The sequence below is a fragment of the Ascaphus truei genome, chromosome 2 (assembly GCF_040206685.1).
Source record: "Ascaphus truei isolate aAscTru1 chromosome 2, aAscTru1.hap1, whole genome shotgun sequence".
Lineage (NCBI taxonomy): Eukaryota > Metazoa > Chordata > Amphibia > Anura > Ascaphidae > Ascaphus > Ascaphus truei.
This window is the reverse complement of record NC_134484.1, coordinates 464,932,295-464,951,788: the sequence shown is the minus strand read 5'-3', so window position 1 is coordinate 464,951,788 and position 19,494 is coordinate 464,932,295. Positions and strand designations below refer to the sequence as shown.

At 47.7% G+C, this 19,494-nt stretch overlaps 1 protein-coding gene across 4 annotated transcripts in view; it reads left to right on the top strand.

The window, feature by feature from the left end:
- Positions 1–19,494, top strand: part of NBEAL2 (neurobeachin like 2) — a 249,925-nt gene that overhangs the window by 155,433 nt on the left and 74,998 nt on the right. For all 4 annotated transcript variants that reach the window (XM_075588105.1, XM_075588102.1, XM_075588103.1 and 1 more), the window contains 9 exons: positions 842–940; positions 1,353–1,924; positions 3,130–3,262; positions 4,734–4,853; positions 11,855–12,176; positions 14,004–14,086; positions 16,509–16,601; positions 17,762–17,936; positions 19,256–19,389. In XM_075588105.1, the coding sequence (XP_075444220.1) occupies positions 842–940; positions 1,353–1,924; positions 3,130–3,262; positions 4,734–4,853; positions 11,855–12,176; positions 14,004–14,086; positions 16,509–16,601; positions 17,762–17,936; positions 19,256–19,389 (1,731 nt within the window). The remainder of the gene's footprint in view (positions 1–841; positions 941–1,352; positions 1,925–3,129; positions 3,263–4,733; positions 4,854–11,854; positions 12,177–14,003; positions 14,087–16,508; positions 16,602–17,761; positions 17,937–19,255; positions 19,390–19,494) is intronic.

Here is a 19,494-nt window from a genome sequence, read left to right as displayed (position 1 = left end):
CAAATTATGATTTTTACATTTTCAACAATATACAGATTAATTTATTAAGAAAAAGACTAAAAAAAATGGACATTGCAGCTGCTGCCCCTAATGCCGTCTCGCCTAATTTCGAGCCTCCCTAGGGGTAACTCCTACATTGGGTAGGTACTATGCTTGTATTCATTGCTGGAGTGCAGGGGTAATGGGGTAGGATACCAAACACAGTTGACCTTTGTCTTTGCCACTGAAAGCATTGGTGACCTGTACGTTTATATGATGTTACTCTGTATCACCAGAAATGTCCCGGTATGATCAGTTGGCATTGAGCGCAGTGAATGGGGATGTAGGCAGATGGAGCGGTACGATGTTATACACAGAAAAAGGAGCTCCATATACTGTACAGAAGTTCTCATGGGGCAACAGAACCCAGGAGTGCGGCCAACACCCAAATGTAATCGTGTGAAAAAATGTTCAGGTCCACTTAGGCAAAGTTCGAATAGACTTGAGAGTCAAAAATGTTCCATAACGCTTTCCTTCCGAATCTTGTGTTTTCTTCGTGAACAATCGGAGAGTACACCCAACGTGTCGGGTCCATCCTTGGACCTTTCATCGTCAGATGTTCTAAACGGGACTGAAAGGTAGCATGTTGACGAGGACCACGTCTCTCGTGATCCCGCCTCTCAGATCTCGCCTCGCCGATCTCCTTGTAATGTCATGCATCAAAAACTAGATTGCAAGCTCTTGAGGGCAGGTAATCGTGTTCTTTAAATTCTAGGCACAGCACTGCGTACACCCTCAGCACTATAAAAAGAAATCTGTTCATTAATACGTTTACACTTATTCATTTATTTTGGTTTTATAGGAGGTGTTTAAAGAGCGGATTGGATATTCCCACCTTTACGAAGTCCTGAAGAGCCAAAGCCAGCCCACTAAGCGCCTTCTTCAGGAGTTGCTAAACATGGTGATAGAGCTTGTGCATTGTGTTTCATTATAACTTTGCTGGTGTCAACATTTTAGGGTCCTCGTCATGGGGGATTGTTGGTCAATAAACAATTTTTTTTTTTTTTTTTACTCTGTCCTTGTGCTTACGACACAAGCGAGCAGCCCAAGGAAATCACACCCCTCACAAGTCTCAGCGCACTGTCTTTACAAACTGTAAAACATCATTTAGAAATACTTTTAGGTGTCGGATATTGATTTAAAAAAAAAAAAAAGGCATCAATCGCACAAATGGGACACGTCAAACACATCACTGCCATTAGAACACATTATCTCTGTTAATAACCACATGTCCCATTCATGTGTCTGTGCTTGAAGGCGTGCTAAGGCTTGGCATCGTTCAGTAAATCTGGCCCTTAATGTTCTCTCTGCAGGCCCTGGAAGTTGATCACAACACAGGTCTAGTCCATTCCATTCACAATGAGCAGCCCCTGCTCCTGCTGGTCCAGTGGATCCCTGAACTTGCTCCCCGTGACCTCCAGATCCTGGTGTCTGATTGGCTGAAGCGCACCTGTGACTCCTCCCTGCGGAACCGCATGACCTGTGTGCAGGCGGGGATGGTGGGTCACGTCCTTGCGACTCTCCGCAGCGAGGTGGAACTGGATGGCAAGTCTGCCGAAAACCTTATCCACCTCCTGCAGGTGCTGGGTCGGCTCTCCCTGCGACCTGCTGAGCTGCGGCAGCTGATCAAACTTCTCCAGGCCGAGGCAGGCTGCTCCCACCTGTACACAACGCAGGTCATCAGGGCTCTCTCCGCAATGGCCAGGAAGGATGGTCCAGAGAGGGCCCTGCAGTATTTCGACCTGACCCCCAGCATGTCAGGGATCATGGTGCCCACCATGCAGAGGTGGCCAGGAGCCGGCTTTGCCTTTCACGCTTGGGTTTGTCTGAACGAGGAGATGAAGGACGAGCTACTGACGGGACGGAAGCGCAAGCAGCTGTACAGGTAATTATTGAGTAGGGATGCAAGGTACCAACATACATGTGTGTGTGTGTGTGTGTGTGTATATATATATATGTAACAGTCCAGGAAACCAGGCACTCCCATGTGCGTAGATACAGGTAGACGGTCCAGGTGTCAGCAAGGCTGTACATCTGATAGAGGAAATCAGGACAGGCACTACAAGATCCAAAGGTGAAATGTATTTCTCAACGTTTTAGCTCCCAATGGAGCCTTTATCAAGAGATAGATGGATAGATAAGATACCAACATACAGATACAATATATAGGGATAAGACCCCAACATATAGATATGATATATATATACAGGATAAGGCATCAACATACAGCTATGATATATAGAGATTATCTCACTATTTTAGTTCCTCCTATTGGGTTACGCTTCCCCTAAGTCCCAAAGCTGTTTTGGCAAGACATTTGCTGTCAGTTTTTACGCTGTAACTACAGTAGGAGAGAAAGCAGGAGGAATTCAACACTGGAAATAAATGGCACATCACTATGCGGAAGATGCGTTAACTCGCTTTCATATCTCATCCCAAAAATTCGACCTAACATGAGATGTCTCTGTGTGAAGATGTACGTTTATATGCTCCTGGGCTTCTGATGTTAGTAGAGTCTTGTGAAGAACATGCATTAGAATGTCGGTGATTGCGGCGACCTTCTAGCTGTACACTTTTTCGTTAGTTGCACGTGTTCCTTGTGTGTAAAATCCGTGGGGGTCGTATTGGTATATTTGGTATATTTGTGCCATCAGTGAAACAAAATTGACACATTTGAATTCTGTATTTATCAGTCCTTTATTCTCTCCCCGTACTCCCTCATTCTGCCTTTATCTCATACCCGTAGCTGGGCAGCTCTAAGAGGAGGGACGAAATAGTATGAGATGCTTTCAGTTGTAACCGATCAGCCGGTAGCGTTTTTCAGCCCAGGCCTAAAACCACGCTCCCCAGCTCTGGTAGAATAGATACTTTTTAGAAATACATCATTTTTTTCTTCTGTATAATGATTGGCCAAAGAACACACATTAGTGGCTCAGGCAGAAATGTAACCAACAAGCTTGTGTATCTAAAATGAACACCATAACCACTACACCACAACCACCGTCTCATTTAACTGCCCCCAATGTACATGTCGGTCTTGGTCTGGAAGAAGACAGATGCAGCTCCCTCTCACCTCATGTGTGGTCCTAGTTTTTTCACAGCCAGCGGGACGGGGTTCGAGGCTTTCTTCACCATGGCCGGGATGCTGGTAGTGGCTGTGTGCACCAAAAAAGAATACATGACCGTTGCCCTTCCAGAGTTGCACTTCAACGACTCCATATGGGTGAGTGTTGACGTGTCCACTGTTATCTGATCATGTCTCTATTTGAGTTGCGTACTCATAAAGCACCAATTTAGCCTCATTAACGGCTTGTGTCAAATGGGCCTCCAGGAGGTCCTACAGTACATCGTAACACCAGGGCTTCTTCAACAAGGTTCGCAAAGGGTCCAGATCCAAAAACATTAGGAGCAGAAGAGCAACGAATAATATAATGTAAATCTGGATGGGTTTAAAGGTCCATAAAAAGTATTATTCTTTTAAGAATAGGCAAGCATTCAGAACTGCGGCACCATTATATATTCACATTATCATAACTTACACCTTGATGTTGAGGTGACAAATGGCCCATGGCTGCCCTAAGCAACTACAATGAAATGAATATACGCAGAGAGTCCAAGACTCAATGCTCCAAAGCCCTTCTCGGAACACGTTTGGCCCCCAGGTCGCCAGTTGAAGCGCCCTGCAATAAGCCGCCTACCGATTCTACATCACTAGTTTTCCAAAGGGGATAAAAGATGCCAGTTACAGGGCCAGAGGGCTGTAATTATGTTTTTTTTTTGTTTGATTTAGCAAGACCAAAAAATGATTACACTTAGAGCTGCAGTTCAAGCTGTCGGTTTTTTTTCCATTCAATATGTGCATCAATGCAATATCCACACTGACAAGTGATTAGCTACTGTATGTTGCCGATCGATTGGCGAAGATTTGGCTGGGGTGGTTCACTAAATGCATCTTGGGTCCTCTTCTGCTGCACTGACAGACAAAGTTCTGTGAGGAAGATCCTGTGACCAGGCAGGCACTAGATTCAATTGGTTCAGTGCTAGAGAGAGGGCAGGGCTCAAAAAGGTGATGCTGTTTCAGAAGGGGAAGGGGGTATGACTTTGTAAATGGTTGCAAAAGGAATCAAAATGCCTGTTACATTAGAATACATAAAAAATGTCTTTAAAAATGTTTTTTATTTTTTTTGTTAAATGCTACAACTATTTTCTAATAGTACCGAACTGGTTTATTTAAAAAAAATACAACAACAAAAACGTATGTAGGATATTGCTTGAACTGCAGCTTTAAAGAGACATGTTTAAACGTGTGTATCATATATTTTAATTGGCTTGTCACTGAGGGGACTTTCACTCGTTGAGCGGTGATATTAGCCGGAGCTGGCAGTCCGCTGACAAGTCACAGAGATTTCAACCTCCAAGGATCTAAATCTGAGCGATTTAGGGGCTTGGGACCAAGAAATAGCGTTTGGAAAAGTTCTGACTACAATTAATGTGACTCCTGCAGACTCAGACGCTGATCCTAACATTGTTTGTATGTGCCTGACTGTCGCGAGTTGACACGCCCGCACTCTTGAGTCCCATCATGCCCCTGGTTGGCGCCCGTGGGCTGCACGCGGAGTAGCCCCGGGTTACACAGCGCCGTGTGCATGGCTGGCGGCGCGGCTATAAAACCTGCTTTTGCTTGTGGTTCCCAGCACTGTGTGGATATCGTGCACGTGGCCGGGCGGCGGCCCTTTGGGCAGAATATGGTGAACATTTACACAGACGGGCAGCAGAGGAAGGTGGCCCAGTTACGGTTCCCCTCCCTCAACGAGGTGAGTGTAAGGGGGTGGGGCGGGGGGGGGGGGGTGCTCATTACCACTATGCAGCAGTCGCGTTCAATTCCTGGACCTGTACTGACTTTTATTTGATGCATGTTCACACTCACACGGTGCGTCACATGGGAACGGGTACTGTCACCCCTCCATCACCATGGGAACGGGCACTGTCACCCCTCCATCACCATGGGAACGGGCACTGTCACCCCTCCATCACCGCCTAGACTGGCACCTTAATGCACGATGCTGGGCTGCTTGGTTTGTTTTTTAATTTCTGTTTTTTCTATATTGTGTGCAGTTTACAGCTTAAACCATCTCCCCCTTGTCTCTCTCCCCCCCTTCTCTCTCCCCCCTCTCCCTCTCCCCATTCTTCCTCCTCCCCCTTTATATCCCCCCTTCTTCCCTGCCCCTCCCCCTCCTCTTTCTCCCCCCCTTTCTTCCCCCTCTTCCTCCTCCCGAACACTTAAAGGCAGACAAATTACAATTTTACATTTCCCAGGCAAGAATAATTTTTGGGGAGAGGAATTGGGGGCCCCCTGGTAACTGAGAAAATTACTTTTGAATGTACTTGCCCTGCATTCTTGTTTTGGGGTGAAGCAAATATGGCTACTTACTCTGGTGGGCAATAGAAAGTTCTAACATTATAAGGGGTGTTATCGTTGCAGCCATCTTTAATCCTTTTTTTAAATCTAATTCACCGACACTTTTAAGTTCTATTTGGGGTTAAGATGTTCCCCAGACCTGTAATTATCAAGGATCAGCTCCAGTTCTGTCAGGGGTAAAAGAAAAACAGATTATATTAGTTTAAAGCAACAGTTCAAGTTCAAATTTGTTTAAAGCAGCAGTTCAAGCTGCCGTTTTTCCCCTTTAATATGAGCATCAATACAATCCACAATCCACACAATGATAAGTAATTAGCTAAGTTGAAGATTCGGCTCAGGGGTTCACTAAATGGCTGTCAGTGCAGCAGAAGTGGACCAAAGAGGCAAAGTTCTGTGGGGAAGATCATGTGACCAGGCAGTCACTAGATACAATGGGTGCACTGCTAGAGAGAGCAGGGCTCTAAAAGGGGTGTACCAGAGCCTGTTTCACAAGAGGAAGGGGATGTGACTTTGTAAATGGTTGTTATAGGAACAAAAAATGCTTTTTTAATTTAATTTTTTTAAATGCTGCAATTATTTACTCATAGTACAGAACTGATTTATTTTAGAAAAAACATACATGTAGATTATTGCATGAACTGCAGCTTTAAGCGCCGGTTACCCTCATACACGTGTGAGAAGTCTTTCTCCTGAAGGAATTCTCTAGCAGAATTGCCAGAAACAACGAAGAAGTGCATAGCCATTAAACCTGACGTCACTCTGTTAGCGCACCAGGTCCTTACAGAGACGCCGCTCACACCACATAATTCCAGACCTCCGAGTCTCATGGGGTTTCAGTGAGCCCTGTTCGTTTGATGCTATCTGCAGGTATTAGGGCAAGCGTATAGGGCTCTCCCTTCCCGCCCCCCCCCCTACCTGTCCGATCAATGTTTATCCGTATTGTAACCAGCCTATGTTTTGTACAGGGCTTGTCTGCTTATTCTGAGATATATGAAGAAAGATGCCCCTCTATAATAACATATTATACTTATTATTTCTATATTGTTATTATTTAGGTACGCAACGTATTCAATGATCTGAATAGCATTTTTTTAGGCACACCTTTCCCCACAGAGCTTGCCATTTAGGTTTGATGCGCGAGGCACAGGGAAATAAAAAGACTTTTTCAAGGTCGCAAAGAGCTGACATTGGGAATTGAACTAGAGCGCACGGGCAGGAAACGCCAGTCCTCAAGGGCCTCCAACAGGTCAGGTTTTCAGGATATCCCTGACTGACTTACACTAAATTGTGTAAGGTAATAGAATCAGAGCAGGATGTAATTTCTCTCCAGAAGGACTTGGAGAGACTGAAGACGTGGGCAGGTAAATGGCAGATGAGGTTTAATACAGATAAATGTAAGGTTATGCATTTGGGAAGCAAGAATAAAAAGGCGAATTACACATTAAATGGGGATAAATGGGGGGAATCCTTGATGGAGAAGGATTTAGGAGTGCTTGTAGACAGCAGGCTTAGCAATAGTGCCCAAAGTATGTATGTATGTCTTTATTTGTATAGCGCCATAAAATGTACATAGCGCTTCACAGTAGTAATACATGTCATATAAATAACAAATATAAATAACAGATCATGGGAATAAGTGCTTCAGACATACTGTAAAAGTAACATTAAGGAAGGAGTCCCTGCTCCGAGGAGCTTACAATCTAATTGGTAGGTAGGGAGAACGTACAGAGACAGTAGGAGGGAATACTAGTAAGTGCGTCTGCAGGGGGCCAAGCTTTGTGTCATGTGTCCATGATTATCCAGTGCTACTCATATGCTTCTTTAAGCAGATGTGTCTTAAGGTGGGTCTTAAAGGTGGATAGCGAGGGGGCTAGTCGGGTATTGAGGGGAAGGGCATTCCAGAGGTGTGGGGCAGAAAGTGAGAAAGGTTTAAGGCGGGAGAGAGCTTTAGATACAAAGGGGGTAGAAAGAAGACATCCTTGAGAAGAACGCAAGAGTCGTGATGGTGCATAGCGAGAAATTAGGGCTGAGATGTAATGAGGGGCAGAAGAATGTAAAGCTTTAAAAGTGAGCAGTAGAATTGAGTGTGAGATACGCGATTTAATCGGAAGCCAGGAGAGGGATTTCAGGAGGGGAGATGCGGAGACAGATTTAGGAAAGAGTAGAGTGATTCTGGCAGCAGGGTTTAGGATAGATTGTAGGGGAGACAGGTGAGAGGTAGGAAGGCCGGACAGCAGGAGGTTGCAGTAATCGAGACGTGAGAGAATGAGGGCCTGAGTCAGAGTTTTAGCAGTTGAGTAACAGAGGAAAGGGCGTATCTTTGTGATATTGCGGAGGAAAAAGCGACAAGTTTTAGAAACGTTTTGAATATGAGAGGAGAATGAGAGAGAGGAATCAAGTGTGACCCCTAGGCAGCGTGCTTGGGCTACTGGGTGAATGATCGTATTTCCAATAGCAATGTGGAAGGATGTAGTAGGGCCAGGTTTGGGAGGTAGTATAAGGAGCTCTGTTTTTGCCATGTTACGTTTCAGTCGGCGGATGGCCATCCAGGATGATATTCCAGAGAGGCATTCAGAAACTTTGGTCTGTATAGCACGTGTAAGGTCAGGGGTTGAAAGGTAAATTTGTGTGTCGTCAGCATAGAGGTGATATTTAAACCCAAAAGATGTGATTAGGTCACCTAGAGAGAGTGTGTAGAGAGAAAAGAGAAGGGGTCCCAGGACAGAGCCCTGGGGTACCCCCACAGAGAGATCTATAGAGGAGGAGGAGGTGTTGGCAAAAGAGACACTGAAGGTACGATGGGAGAGGTAAGAGGAGATCCAGGATAAAGCTTTGTTCCGAATACCAAGAGTATGGAGAATGTGAAGGAGAAGAGGGTGGTCCATGGTGTCGAATGCTGCAGAGAGGTCGAGTAATATGAGCAGAGTGTAATGAATTCTGTCTTTGGCAGCGTGGAGGTCGTCAGTTATTTTAGTGAGGGCTGTTTCAGTAGAGTGAGCAGTGTGGAAGCCAGATTGTAGAGGGTCTAGTACAGAATAGGTGTTGAGAAAGTGTAGCAATCGAGAGAATACAAGACGTTCAAGGAGTTTGGAGGCAAAAGGCAGGAGGGAGACAGGTCGATAGTTAGAAGGACAGGTAGGGTCAAGCTTGCTGTTTTTGAGTAATGGTATAACGGTTGCATGCTTGAAGGATGAAGGAAAGGTACCAGAGTAGAGGGAAGAGTTAAAGATCTGTGTGAGCATAGGGATTATAGAAGGAGCAAGAGGTTTTAGGAGATGGGAGGGAATGGGATCAAGAGGTCAAGTGGTAGAGGGAGAAGAGGAGATCAGCAGTGATACATCCTCCTCCGAGATAGCAGAAAAAGAGTCAAGAAAGACAGGAGGAGAGTTGGGAAGCATTGTGGGATGGGAGGAGGCAACAGATGGGATGTTCTGCCGTATGGACTCCACCTTTTTCTTAAAAAAGTCAGCAAAGTCCTGAGGTGAGATGGAGGAAGAAGAGGAGGCAGCTGAGGGTGGTCTGAGTAGAGAGTCAAAGACAGAAAAGAGACGGCGTGGGTTAGATTTGTGTGTGTTGATTAGTGATGAAAAGAAGGTTTGTTTAGCCTGAAAGAGGGCAGAGTTGAAACAGGATAGCATAAATTTGTAGTGAATGAAGTCTGCGAGTGTATGAGATTTCCTCCAGAGGCGTTCAGAGGAACGAGTGGAGGAACGCAGCATGCGTGTGTGGGAGTTTAGCCAGGGTCTGGGGTTAGAAGGGCGAGGACGGCAGAGAGGAAGTGGGGCATGAAGATCAAGAGAGGAAGATAAGGCAGAGTTGTAGTTCCTGACCAGGTTGTCAGGGTCTGAAGCAGAACTGAGAGAGGAGAGGGAGGAGCGTAAAGTGGAATCAAGAGCTGGTAGGTTAATAGAGCGCAGGTTTCTGCAAAAACGAAGGCGAGATGGAGATGGAGAGAAGCGAGAGAGAGAAAATGAGATGAGGTGATGGTCGGAGAGAGGAAAAGGGGAAATGGAGAAGTCGGAGAGAGAGAAGTTTTTAGTGAAAACCAGGTCTAAGTAGTGGCCATCCTTGTGGGTGTTGGCTGCAGTCCACTGTTGTAGGCCAAAAGAAGAGGTTAGAGAAAGAAAGCGGGAAGCCCAAGGGAGAGAGGGGTCATCAATGTGGCAGTTGAAGTCCCCAAGGAGAAGAACAGGGGAGTCTGAGGAGAGAAAGAAAGAGAGCCAGGATTCAAAGTGAGAGAGAAAGGCAGAAGGGGGATGAGTAGAGGAAGGTGGGCGATAGATGACCGCCACATGGACCGGGAGAGGAGAGAAGATCTGGACTGTGTGAGCCTCGAAGGAGGGAAAAGCAAGAGAGCAGGGAATAGAAACTGTTCTGTAACGGCAGAGAGAGGAGAGCAGGAGCCCCACGCCTCCACCCCTGCCACCAGGGCGTGGAGTGTGGGAGAGGGAAAGGCCACCATAGGAGAGGGCAGCTTCCAGAGCAGAGTCAGACTGAGTGAGCCAGGTCTCAGTTATAGCAAAGAGAAGCAGGGAGTGAGAGAGAAAGAAGTCATGCACAGAGAGGAACTTGTTAGAGAGGGAGCGAGCATTCCAAAGGGCACAGGAGAAAGGGAGAGAGGAGGGAGGGTGGCAGGGGATGGGTATGAGGTTAGAGGGGTTGACACCAGAAGGAGTAGAAGTTGCATGTGGAAGGCTAGGACGAGAGCAAGTAGAAATAAGGCAGGGACCAGGATTGGGAGAGATATCCCCAGAAGCAAGGAGGAGAAGCATGGACAGAAATAGAATGTGTGAGGATGATTTGTAGGGGTGTGTTTTAGTGCAGGCGGCATAACTGTGTGGTGACAGAGGGCGCAGGTAAGAGAGGAGTTCATGTGAACTGAGAAGTGGTGAAGTAAGAAGAGATGGCGAAATATGAATAGAGTTAGAGACATGATGAGGCTGGTGGAAGGAAGTGCATAATTTGAAAATAAGTGAGGTTACAGTAAATATAAAAAGTAAAGGTGGCATCACAGCAATAGCAATGTGTTGAGATGTGCAGTGTGGGATGATAACCTCCTTTCCAGCGTAGTTCAAATGCAGGAATCAGAAGCAGTAGATTGTGTCCACTTTTTCCACTTCTTTTTGAACTTCCTTTTTTAAACTTCCATACTACTTTAAAGATTTCTACTTTAAAGCATTTCTGCTTAAGAGCAAAGGCTGCAAGCAGCAATGGCTGTTGTAAGTTTACTTATATACATTTAGAAAGTCACCTGGTTGGTACAACAAACTTAATTAGCACATGTGAGGGTAGTTAAATCAAATTGTTTTTCAAAGGTGGGTGTTGTCTTGCACAAGTGTGAAAGATGAATTAAATTAAGGCAATAGGGGGATGATTTCCATACAGACAATTTGAGATGTTTTTACCTAAATTGAATTAAAATTAGCTAAATAGACAACAGGGTATGAGGATTGCAGGACACACAGACAATTTGTCATGCAGTAGCTGCAAAGGCAAACAAGATCTTAACTTGCATCAAACGGGCAATGGATGGAAGGGAAGTAAAAATAATTTTGCCCCTTTACAAAGCATTAGTAAGACCACACCTTGAATATGGAGTACAATTTTGGGCACCAATCCTAAGAAAAGACATTATGGAACTAGAGAAAGTGCAGAGAAGTGCCACCAAATTAATAAAGGGGATGGACAATCTAACTTATGAGGAGAGACTAGCTAAATTAGATTTATTTACATTAGAAAAGAAGCGTCTAAGAGGGGATATGATAACTATATACAAATATATTCGGGGACAAGACAAGGAGCTTTCAAAAGAACTATTCATCCCAAGAACAGTACTAAGGACTCGGGGGCATCCCTTAAGGTTGGAGGAAAGGAAATTTCACCAGCAACAAAGGAAAGGGTTCTTTACGGTAAGGGCAGTTACAATGTGGCATTCATTACCCATGGAGACTGTGATGGCAGATACAATAGATTTGTTCAAAAAAAGTTGGACGTCTTTTTAGATAGGAAAGGTATACTGTACAGGGATATACCAAATAAGTATACATGGGAAGGATGTTGATCCAGGGATTAATCCGATTGCCAATTCTTGGAGTCAGGAAGGAATTTATTTTTCCCCTTATGAGATCATTGGATGATATGACACTGGGGTTTTTTGTTTGCCTTCCTCTGGATCAATGAGTATAGCTATAGGATAAAGTATCTGTTGTCTAAATTTAGCATAGGTTGAACTTGATGGACGGAAGTCTTTTTTCAACCTCGTCTACTATGTAACTATGATCTCGGTCAGTGCCACACTGAACTGTTCCTTCAGCCCTATGAATCTGCAGCTAATATTTCCGTACAGTGATCCCTGTCAATTCCCCGCAATCTTATCTCTCTTGTATCGCCTTCCAGTCTTTCACCTCCTGCTGCATCGGATCTGCCGGTCACCGCACGACCACCACTGTCTGCACCTCGCCCTCTCGCACGCCGGACCTCACCTTCGCCTCGCACGCCGCACTTAGCCGCTCTCAGTCCTTCCCCGCCACGGCGGCGGGCGATGGCTGGGGGGCGGTGGGGTTACAGAACCCGAGGGAGGGTCTCGTGTCCACCATAGTGGCAGGGACCCAGGACACCGAGTGGGGGACACCTACATCTCTGGAAGGTCATCTAGGCACCGTGTCCATCTTCCATGACACCCTGCAGCCGGTGCAAGTGAGGGCTCTGTATCTGACTGGTAAGTAGTTCGAGTTTATACAAAGTCCTTCTATGGGGGGAAGTCAGTGAGAGAACCGAAGCGTGCTAAAGGCAGTGACGTGTTTAAGGGGGCTTGTGTCCTAAAATCCAACACCTTTAGGTATTAAGACTAGGGAGGGGGTCTGGCTGCTCCCTTCTGTCTGACGTCCCTGTAGGTTCAACAAGAGTTTGCGTAGGCAGAGCCCCCCACTTATCTTTGTTGGCTCTGATAAGGGCGGGTCGGCCTAGAGTAAGGAAAACAATTGATTGACAAACACCATCCAATTCAGCTGCCCTGAAAATAAATGGAGAAAATAAACGTATGCTCTATGTCCAAAGACACAGACGCCGCCGGAATCTTTGCCTTAAGCATGGGTATATTTGTTTAAGGCAGTCAATTAGATTTGTTCAATTCTTTACAATTTTTTGGGGGGGTGATTGGCTACCAAGTATTGCACATTTTAAGTGCAGATCCATTGTAGCGCCAGAATACTCAATTTTATGTGTGAGTGCGTACGCGGTTGCTGCATTTTAATTTTTTTGCCGCCGTTGTATTGCTAATCATTATTTTTATTTTTACCCCGTCCCCACGCTGTGTTCTGTATGTTTGCACTGACGCTACTACAGTCTCCTCCTTTATAAGAGAGAGCCCACTCCACGTTACTCATTCCATAAACCAGTGTTTTTCAACCAGTATGCCGGCGGCCCCACCCCGGTGTGCCAGGCACCACCCCAGTATGCGGCGGCCCCACCCAGATCAGCTGGGGCCGCCCCAGTGTGCCGTGATCCTCTGCCAAGGGTGCCACAGCCTCACTCCCCAGGAAAGATACTCTGCCAGCTTCTCAGCCGACGCGTTCCGCGCCGCCTGCAGACAGATCCGCCTGTCCTCTGAGTCCGGGGGAGAGAAGAGGCAGGTCGCAGCCGGTGTCCCCGGAAAGCGCGGGCGCACCCGCCATATTCTAGGCGTGCGCGCGAGTGTGAGTGAAGTCTGAACGTTGGTGGATCTCACACTGCTGTTGCACTGATTACAGCATGGTGGTCCATGGGGTTCCCCTGGGGCGGATCCGCGTTATTTTAATCTTCAGTGACCCCCTAGTTTTCATGTGAAAAAAAGTGTGTCTGTGTGTCTGTGTGTCTGTGTGTCTGTGTGTCTGTGTGTCTGTGTGTCTGTGTGTCTGTGTGTGTCTGTGTGTCTGTGTGTGTCTGTGTGTCTGTGTGTGTCTGTGTGTCTGTGTGTCTGTGTGTGTCAAACTGGTGGCATTGCTGATTTAACAGGATGCTAATAAATAAATCAGTCTCTCTAAGTGTGGTTGACTCTTTGTAAGAAAGCCGATTGGTTGGGGCTGGGTGAGACCCGTGCAGCTTTCACACGAGCCGGTGTTTGATGCTGCTCTGATGGGAGGACCCGCCGCGCTTTAATATTCCAGGGGGAACATTCCAGAGCCGGAAGGCATCTTACTGGCCATTGAAGTGAGTGGCCAGTAAGGTGTCCTATCTTATAGCACCGTTTAGCTCGGTGGTGGGCAGCTACAGTCCTCATGGGCCGCCAGCAGGTCAGGTTTTAAGGCTATCCCAGCTTCAGCACAGGTGGCTCAATCAGTGGCTCAGTCGAAGATTGAGTCACATGTGCTGAAGCAGGGATATCCTGAAAACCCGACCTGTTGGTGTCCCGTGAGGACCGGAGCGGCCCACCCTTGGCTTACACATTTTATTTCAGGAGCTCCTGCTTCGCCGTCCTACCCGGGCAGACCACATATAGACTGATGTGGATGTAGATATTACAGTGTATATATAGATAGCTCTGCTAACTGCGCCTTTTCTCCTCTAGGTCCAAACGCTGTGTCCCCCTTTAATCCGGAGAGCGAGCTCTCCGAACTGAGCGCCAAACTTCTGCTCTTCTACACGCCCCAGGTATGTGGGCGTTCCCGGAGAGAAGCGCGCGGTACAATGCTGCTACGCAGAAGAGCGCACAGCGGGTCAGCAACGCGGGGTCACCTGTCTTTATTCCATTGATGGTGTTGTTTTTACAGATCTAATATTTTGATTTATAACATGGCACTATAAATGAAAATACATAATATAAAAGTAATCTGATTTTTCAGGCTCAGTGACTCCCCTGCCCCGCGAGGCTAGCAATCTCCTTTTTGGCACAGATACATTTCTGCCCATATTTACTAAGAAGGGGATGTGTGTATATCTTTATTTACTGTATATAGCGCCAAAAGTGCACTCAGCGCTTCACAAAGAATACAGTACAGAGAATTCTAATAATAATACAATAAGCGCAGCAAAGTCAGACAATAGGACAGGAAATCCCTGCCCCGGAGAGCTTACAATCTAAGTGGTTTGATGGGAGAGTTACAGAGACAGCAGGTGAGGGAATAAGTGCAGTAGGTGGCAGTGTTTGGCCACAATGGGTGGTGGGAGTGACTGTGGGTGTGGGACAGTGGCCATGAGCACAGGCTATTGGGATGCTTTATTTGCGAGACGAGTTTTACTAAGTAGGGATGACATTTTTGTGGCATTCTCCGTGCTTTCTGGGTCCCAGGAGTCTTACACTCATGCGGGTCAGTGAGTATGGAGGATATTCAACATACAAAGGTGGCCTGATTTTACTTTTCCCGAGAGCCGGGTCACGAATAAATCCATCTGCCCGGCTCTGCGGCAGGAGCAGCCACGCACGGCTCTTACATCGGCGGACGCTGGCAGCGTTGCCCACGGCCGCATTTCCCAGCGGCCGCTTTCTCCCGGTGTCGGGGAGAATATTATATCGGGCTACCCCTGCAGTTAATGATATCTCCGCGAGCGGGAATTACCGCACAGCTCTGGAAATCAAATACACAAACCCAGCGCTCCTCCCAAACTGGCTTTCCATTTATTAGGGACAGTTCTACCTTCTGATCCGAAGTCTAATAACAAAGGAGCCGGTTAGTTGTTCCTTGGATCAAAAAATGAATCAAGCCCGTTAAACAATACATTTTTTTAATCAAAAGATGCAACCAAATTCTCCTGTTTTCATTACACTTGGGCAGTGGCAGATTTCCCGATAGGCCCAGGCCTGGCGTGGCAAAATGTTGGGGCGGCAAACATTTCCGCCTCCGTACACAACGGGCCTGATGGGGAGCTCCGTACCGGCTTCCGCCTTCTTGCCGCCGGCGCCTTCTTTCTGCAGTGTCAAATGAGGCTGCAACGCCACGCGGCGTCGCGTCGCCACGGCAACGCGACATCGCCACGTCAAATGACATCGTATGATGTCGCTTCGGTGACTAAAGCACGCCGCGATTTCAAAGAAGACGGCAGCACGGAGGAGGTGGCGGCACCAGGGAAGTGCCACGGGGCGGCACCAGGGAAGTGCCACGGGGCGGCGGATCTGGAAATCCACCACTGGACTTGGGACGGAAATGTAGAAATCTCAACAAATGGGGGGGTCCATATGTGAAGCCGCAGCAGGGTTTGGGGATTGGGGATTGGTTTCCCAGTACGTTTCTCGCTATATTAATGGGAAGTTGTAGAGCCGCGGCCTTCGTTACAATCTCGCGAGGACTTTGATTGGCGACAGCGACTATCTTAGGGATGCCAAAGCCGCAATTCTGCGATGGTAGGAAACCAGCTCTTTAGATTGTTCCGTTCCTGCCAGGGAGCCTCAGCGGACACGAACACGATAAAGAAGAGACGCTGGGGAGGATCTTTGGCGAGTCTGGCAGAATTGGGACCTTTGCAGCTCACAAATAGTTTTTCTAAAGTATTTAGGCTCCCCAAAGGTCGCCGGTGCCAGTTACCCCGTAGAAACCTATGTGATTGGCAGTGTGTGTTGAATTTTGCCGATTTCGCTGCACTTTCCGTGAAGGTCGCGAGGGTTCACATCGGATGGACAGTCGGAAAACCTAAACCACGCACCCCTTTTCTTTTTGGTTGTTGTTCTTGTGAACCTAAAAGAAAAACAAATGAGCCGATCTCTTGGCGGAGCGGGCTAGTTAGCGCTCATCGACAATTAGAAGTAACAAAAGGCGCAGTGTAACTGCGCGATTGGATAGTGACGGGTTTGAGATGTAGAGATGTGTTCCGCGCAGGGGCGGCCAAGGCCAGTCCTCAAGGGCCAACAGCAGGCCAGGTTTTCTGGCTATCCCTGCTTCAGCACAGGTGGCTCAATCGGTCCCTGCATCAGCACAGGTGGCTCGGTCAAAGACTGAGCCACTGATTGAGCCGCCTGTGCTGAAGCAGGGATATCCTGATAACCTGGCCTGTTGGTCCGTGTTAGTCTCTCACAAGACCAAAGAGGTTTGTAGTGTAGCAGCAATACCTGATGCACTTTTATTTTGCTCAATCTTCACAGGCGTCTAAAAATAATATCTGCTTGGACCTGTCCCCGAGTCACTTGTTTGACGGAAGGCTGACGGGCCACCGAGTTACCACGTGGGATGTTAAGGTACCGTAACCATCTTCCCGTTTTCTTCTCCCCCATTCCCTTCCCATTGTATCTCGTCCTCTCTTCTTTCTCTCGTTTTTTTTTCTCTCTCTCCCGTCCTCCCTCGTCTTTCTCCCGTCCTCCCTCGTCTCTCTCCTGTCCTCCCTCGTCTTTTTCTCGTCCTCCCTCGTCTTTCTCCCGTCCTCCCTCGTCTTTCTCCCGTCCTCCCTCGTCTTTCTCCCGTCCTCCCTCGTCTTTCTCCCGTCCTCCCTCGTCTTTCTCCCGTCCTCCCTCGTCTTTCTCCCTCGTCTTTCTCCCTCGTCTTTCTCCCTCGTCTTTCTCCCTCGTCTTTCTCCCGTCCTCCCTCGTCTCTCTCCCGTCCTCCCTCGTCTCTCTCCCGTCCTCCCTCGTCTTTCTCCCGTCCTCCCTCGTCTTTCTCCCGTCCTCCCTCGTCTTTCTCCCGTCCTCCCTCGTCTTTCTCCCGTCCTCCCTCGTCTTTCTCCCGTCCTCCCTCGTCTTTCTCCCGTCCTCCCTCGTCTTTCTCCCGTCCTCCCTCGTCTTTCTCCCGTCCTCCATCGTCTCTCTCCCGTCCTCCCTCGTCTCTCTCCCGTCCTCCCTCGTCTCTCTCCCGTCCTCCCTCGTCTCTCTCCCGTCCTCCCTCGTCTTTCTCCCGTCCTCCCTCGTCTTTCTCCCGTCCTCCCTCGTCTTTCTCCCGTCCTCCCTCGTCTCTCTCCCGTTTTTTTTCTCTTGTTCACGCTCTCATCCCTTACCTCTTTTTCTTTCTACGTCTTACCTAGGGGGTGGCCAACTCCAGTCCTCAAGGGCCACCAGCAGGTCAGGTTTTAAGGATATCCCTGCTTCAGCACAGGTGGATCGATCGGTCCCTGCTTCAGCACAGGTGGCTCAATCAGTGGCTCAGTCTTTGACCTGTACTGAAGCAGGGATATCCTGAAAACCTGACCTGTTGTTGGCCCTTGAGGACTGCAGTTGGCCACCCCTCTCGCATCTCTCACCCTCTTTTCCCCTCTCTTTCTCAACGGGTTTTTTTCTTGTTCTGCTCCTTCTCCACGCTATACTTTTTTCTTCCTATCGGTTTTATTTATGCCTCTCTCCTGATTTTGCTTGCCAAGCTCTTGACCTGTCTCTCCCTCCCCTCCCCATCTCCCTGCCTCGCCCTACAGGACGTGGTTAACTGCGTAGGAGGCATGGGGGTGCTGCTTCCCCTGCTGCACCAGGTCGCCTCCCAGACCAGCGAAGCGCAGGATTCCACCCAGGAAACGCACGACCTTGTGGGTCCTGAGCTGACCTCCTCCAGGAACGCCCAGGGAATGCTCCTCCCCCTGGGGAGGTCATCAGGTAATGCAATAGCTGCGGGAGAAGGCACTCTGATCACGTCAGCCAATCAGAGGGATGGGTAGACCGACACACCCCCCCAACTTCTTATCTCCAATGTGGGGGGCTATGTTTCGGGCTGCGCCAGTGTTTCAGCCTTGATGCAGTGTAAGGATTTTTGTCTTGGGTCAGCATCAAATGTGGGTTGGCTTTTTTGAAGTGGGTTTTAACTTAAGCTGGGACTTGGAGGATTTATTCAACCGTCCTCCCTACTTACCACTTGGATTGTAAGCTCTTCGGGACAGGGACTCCTTTTCCTTGTGTTACTTTTATATCTGAAGTGCCTGTTCCCATTATGTGTCGTATTATTATGTTATGGGTATTACTGCTGTGAAGAGTTATGTACATGGATGGCGAAATATAAATAAAGAGATATATATATATATATATATATATATATATATATATATATATACACACGGTACATACAGGCCAACGGGGATGAAAATAGCAATTGGGGATTCAGATGTTGAATTCCATATATCCCAGCTAGTATAATTCAGTTGGCTCCTTCTCTAACAACTCATCCACCCTCCCCACATTTGTCTGAGTGGCACACAGCGCCTTCTTACATCAAGAGACGCCACATGGAAGCGACTCTTAGCGACAACTTACTGGGGTGGGGAAGTGGGGGAGGATTTCATGTCCTTATATGGTGGCCGGATGAGTTACAACACTCTGACATCATGGCCTCACATTCCTGAGATCGCGGCATTGACTTATGACATCAGACACACCCCCATGTTTACCACTGAGCCTTTTGCCACACTTACACGTTGTCCAGTGGAACTGCGATCCAATCTTTCCAGCTTATGAGACCGATGGATCACGGGTTCTTCTAAATTTCAGAACCAGTCAATCTTTTTTTTAACGGAATACCTTTGACGTAGGTGAAACCCCGTTCTGATCCCAGTGTCGGCTCCTTGTGACCTTGGGCAACTCCCTTTATCTCCCTGTGCCTCAAGCACCAAAATTAGATTGCAAGCTCTTTGTGACAATGACTCGACGTGCTTGGTAAATTCGGTGTACACCGCTGCATACACAATCAGCTTTATATAATAAATATTATATTATTCTACTTACAAATCACCTGCTGTAGGTTATTTCTGCTTTCCTGTAATGTGTTGTGATCCTCGGCGTCGATTCTCTTGGATCCAGTTTCCGTGATGTGTGAGCTTTGGCTTTGAAGGCCCCGTGTGACATCTGTCCTCCTAGCTCTGATCCTTGCTCTTCCATACTTCACTGCCTTCTTGACCCTGTCTTCTTCTCCTCCTCCCCCCCAGAGAGCAGGCTGGAGCGGAACGGAGTGGCAGCTTTCTTGCTCATGGTGAAGAACTTCATCCAGCATCACCATGTCAATCAGGAGAGCCTGCTGCAGTGTCACGGCCCGGCCATCATCGGAGCACTCTTACAGAAGGTGAGCTATACCGCATCTCTCCCCAAAGCAGCAATGCCTGACTACACTGGGATAGTGTCGCAAGTAGAAAACAATAGACCGTGAAGCAATATCTCTACACCTTAC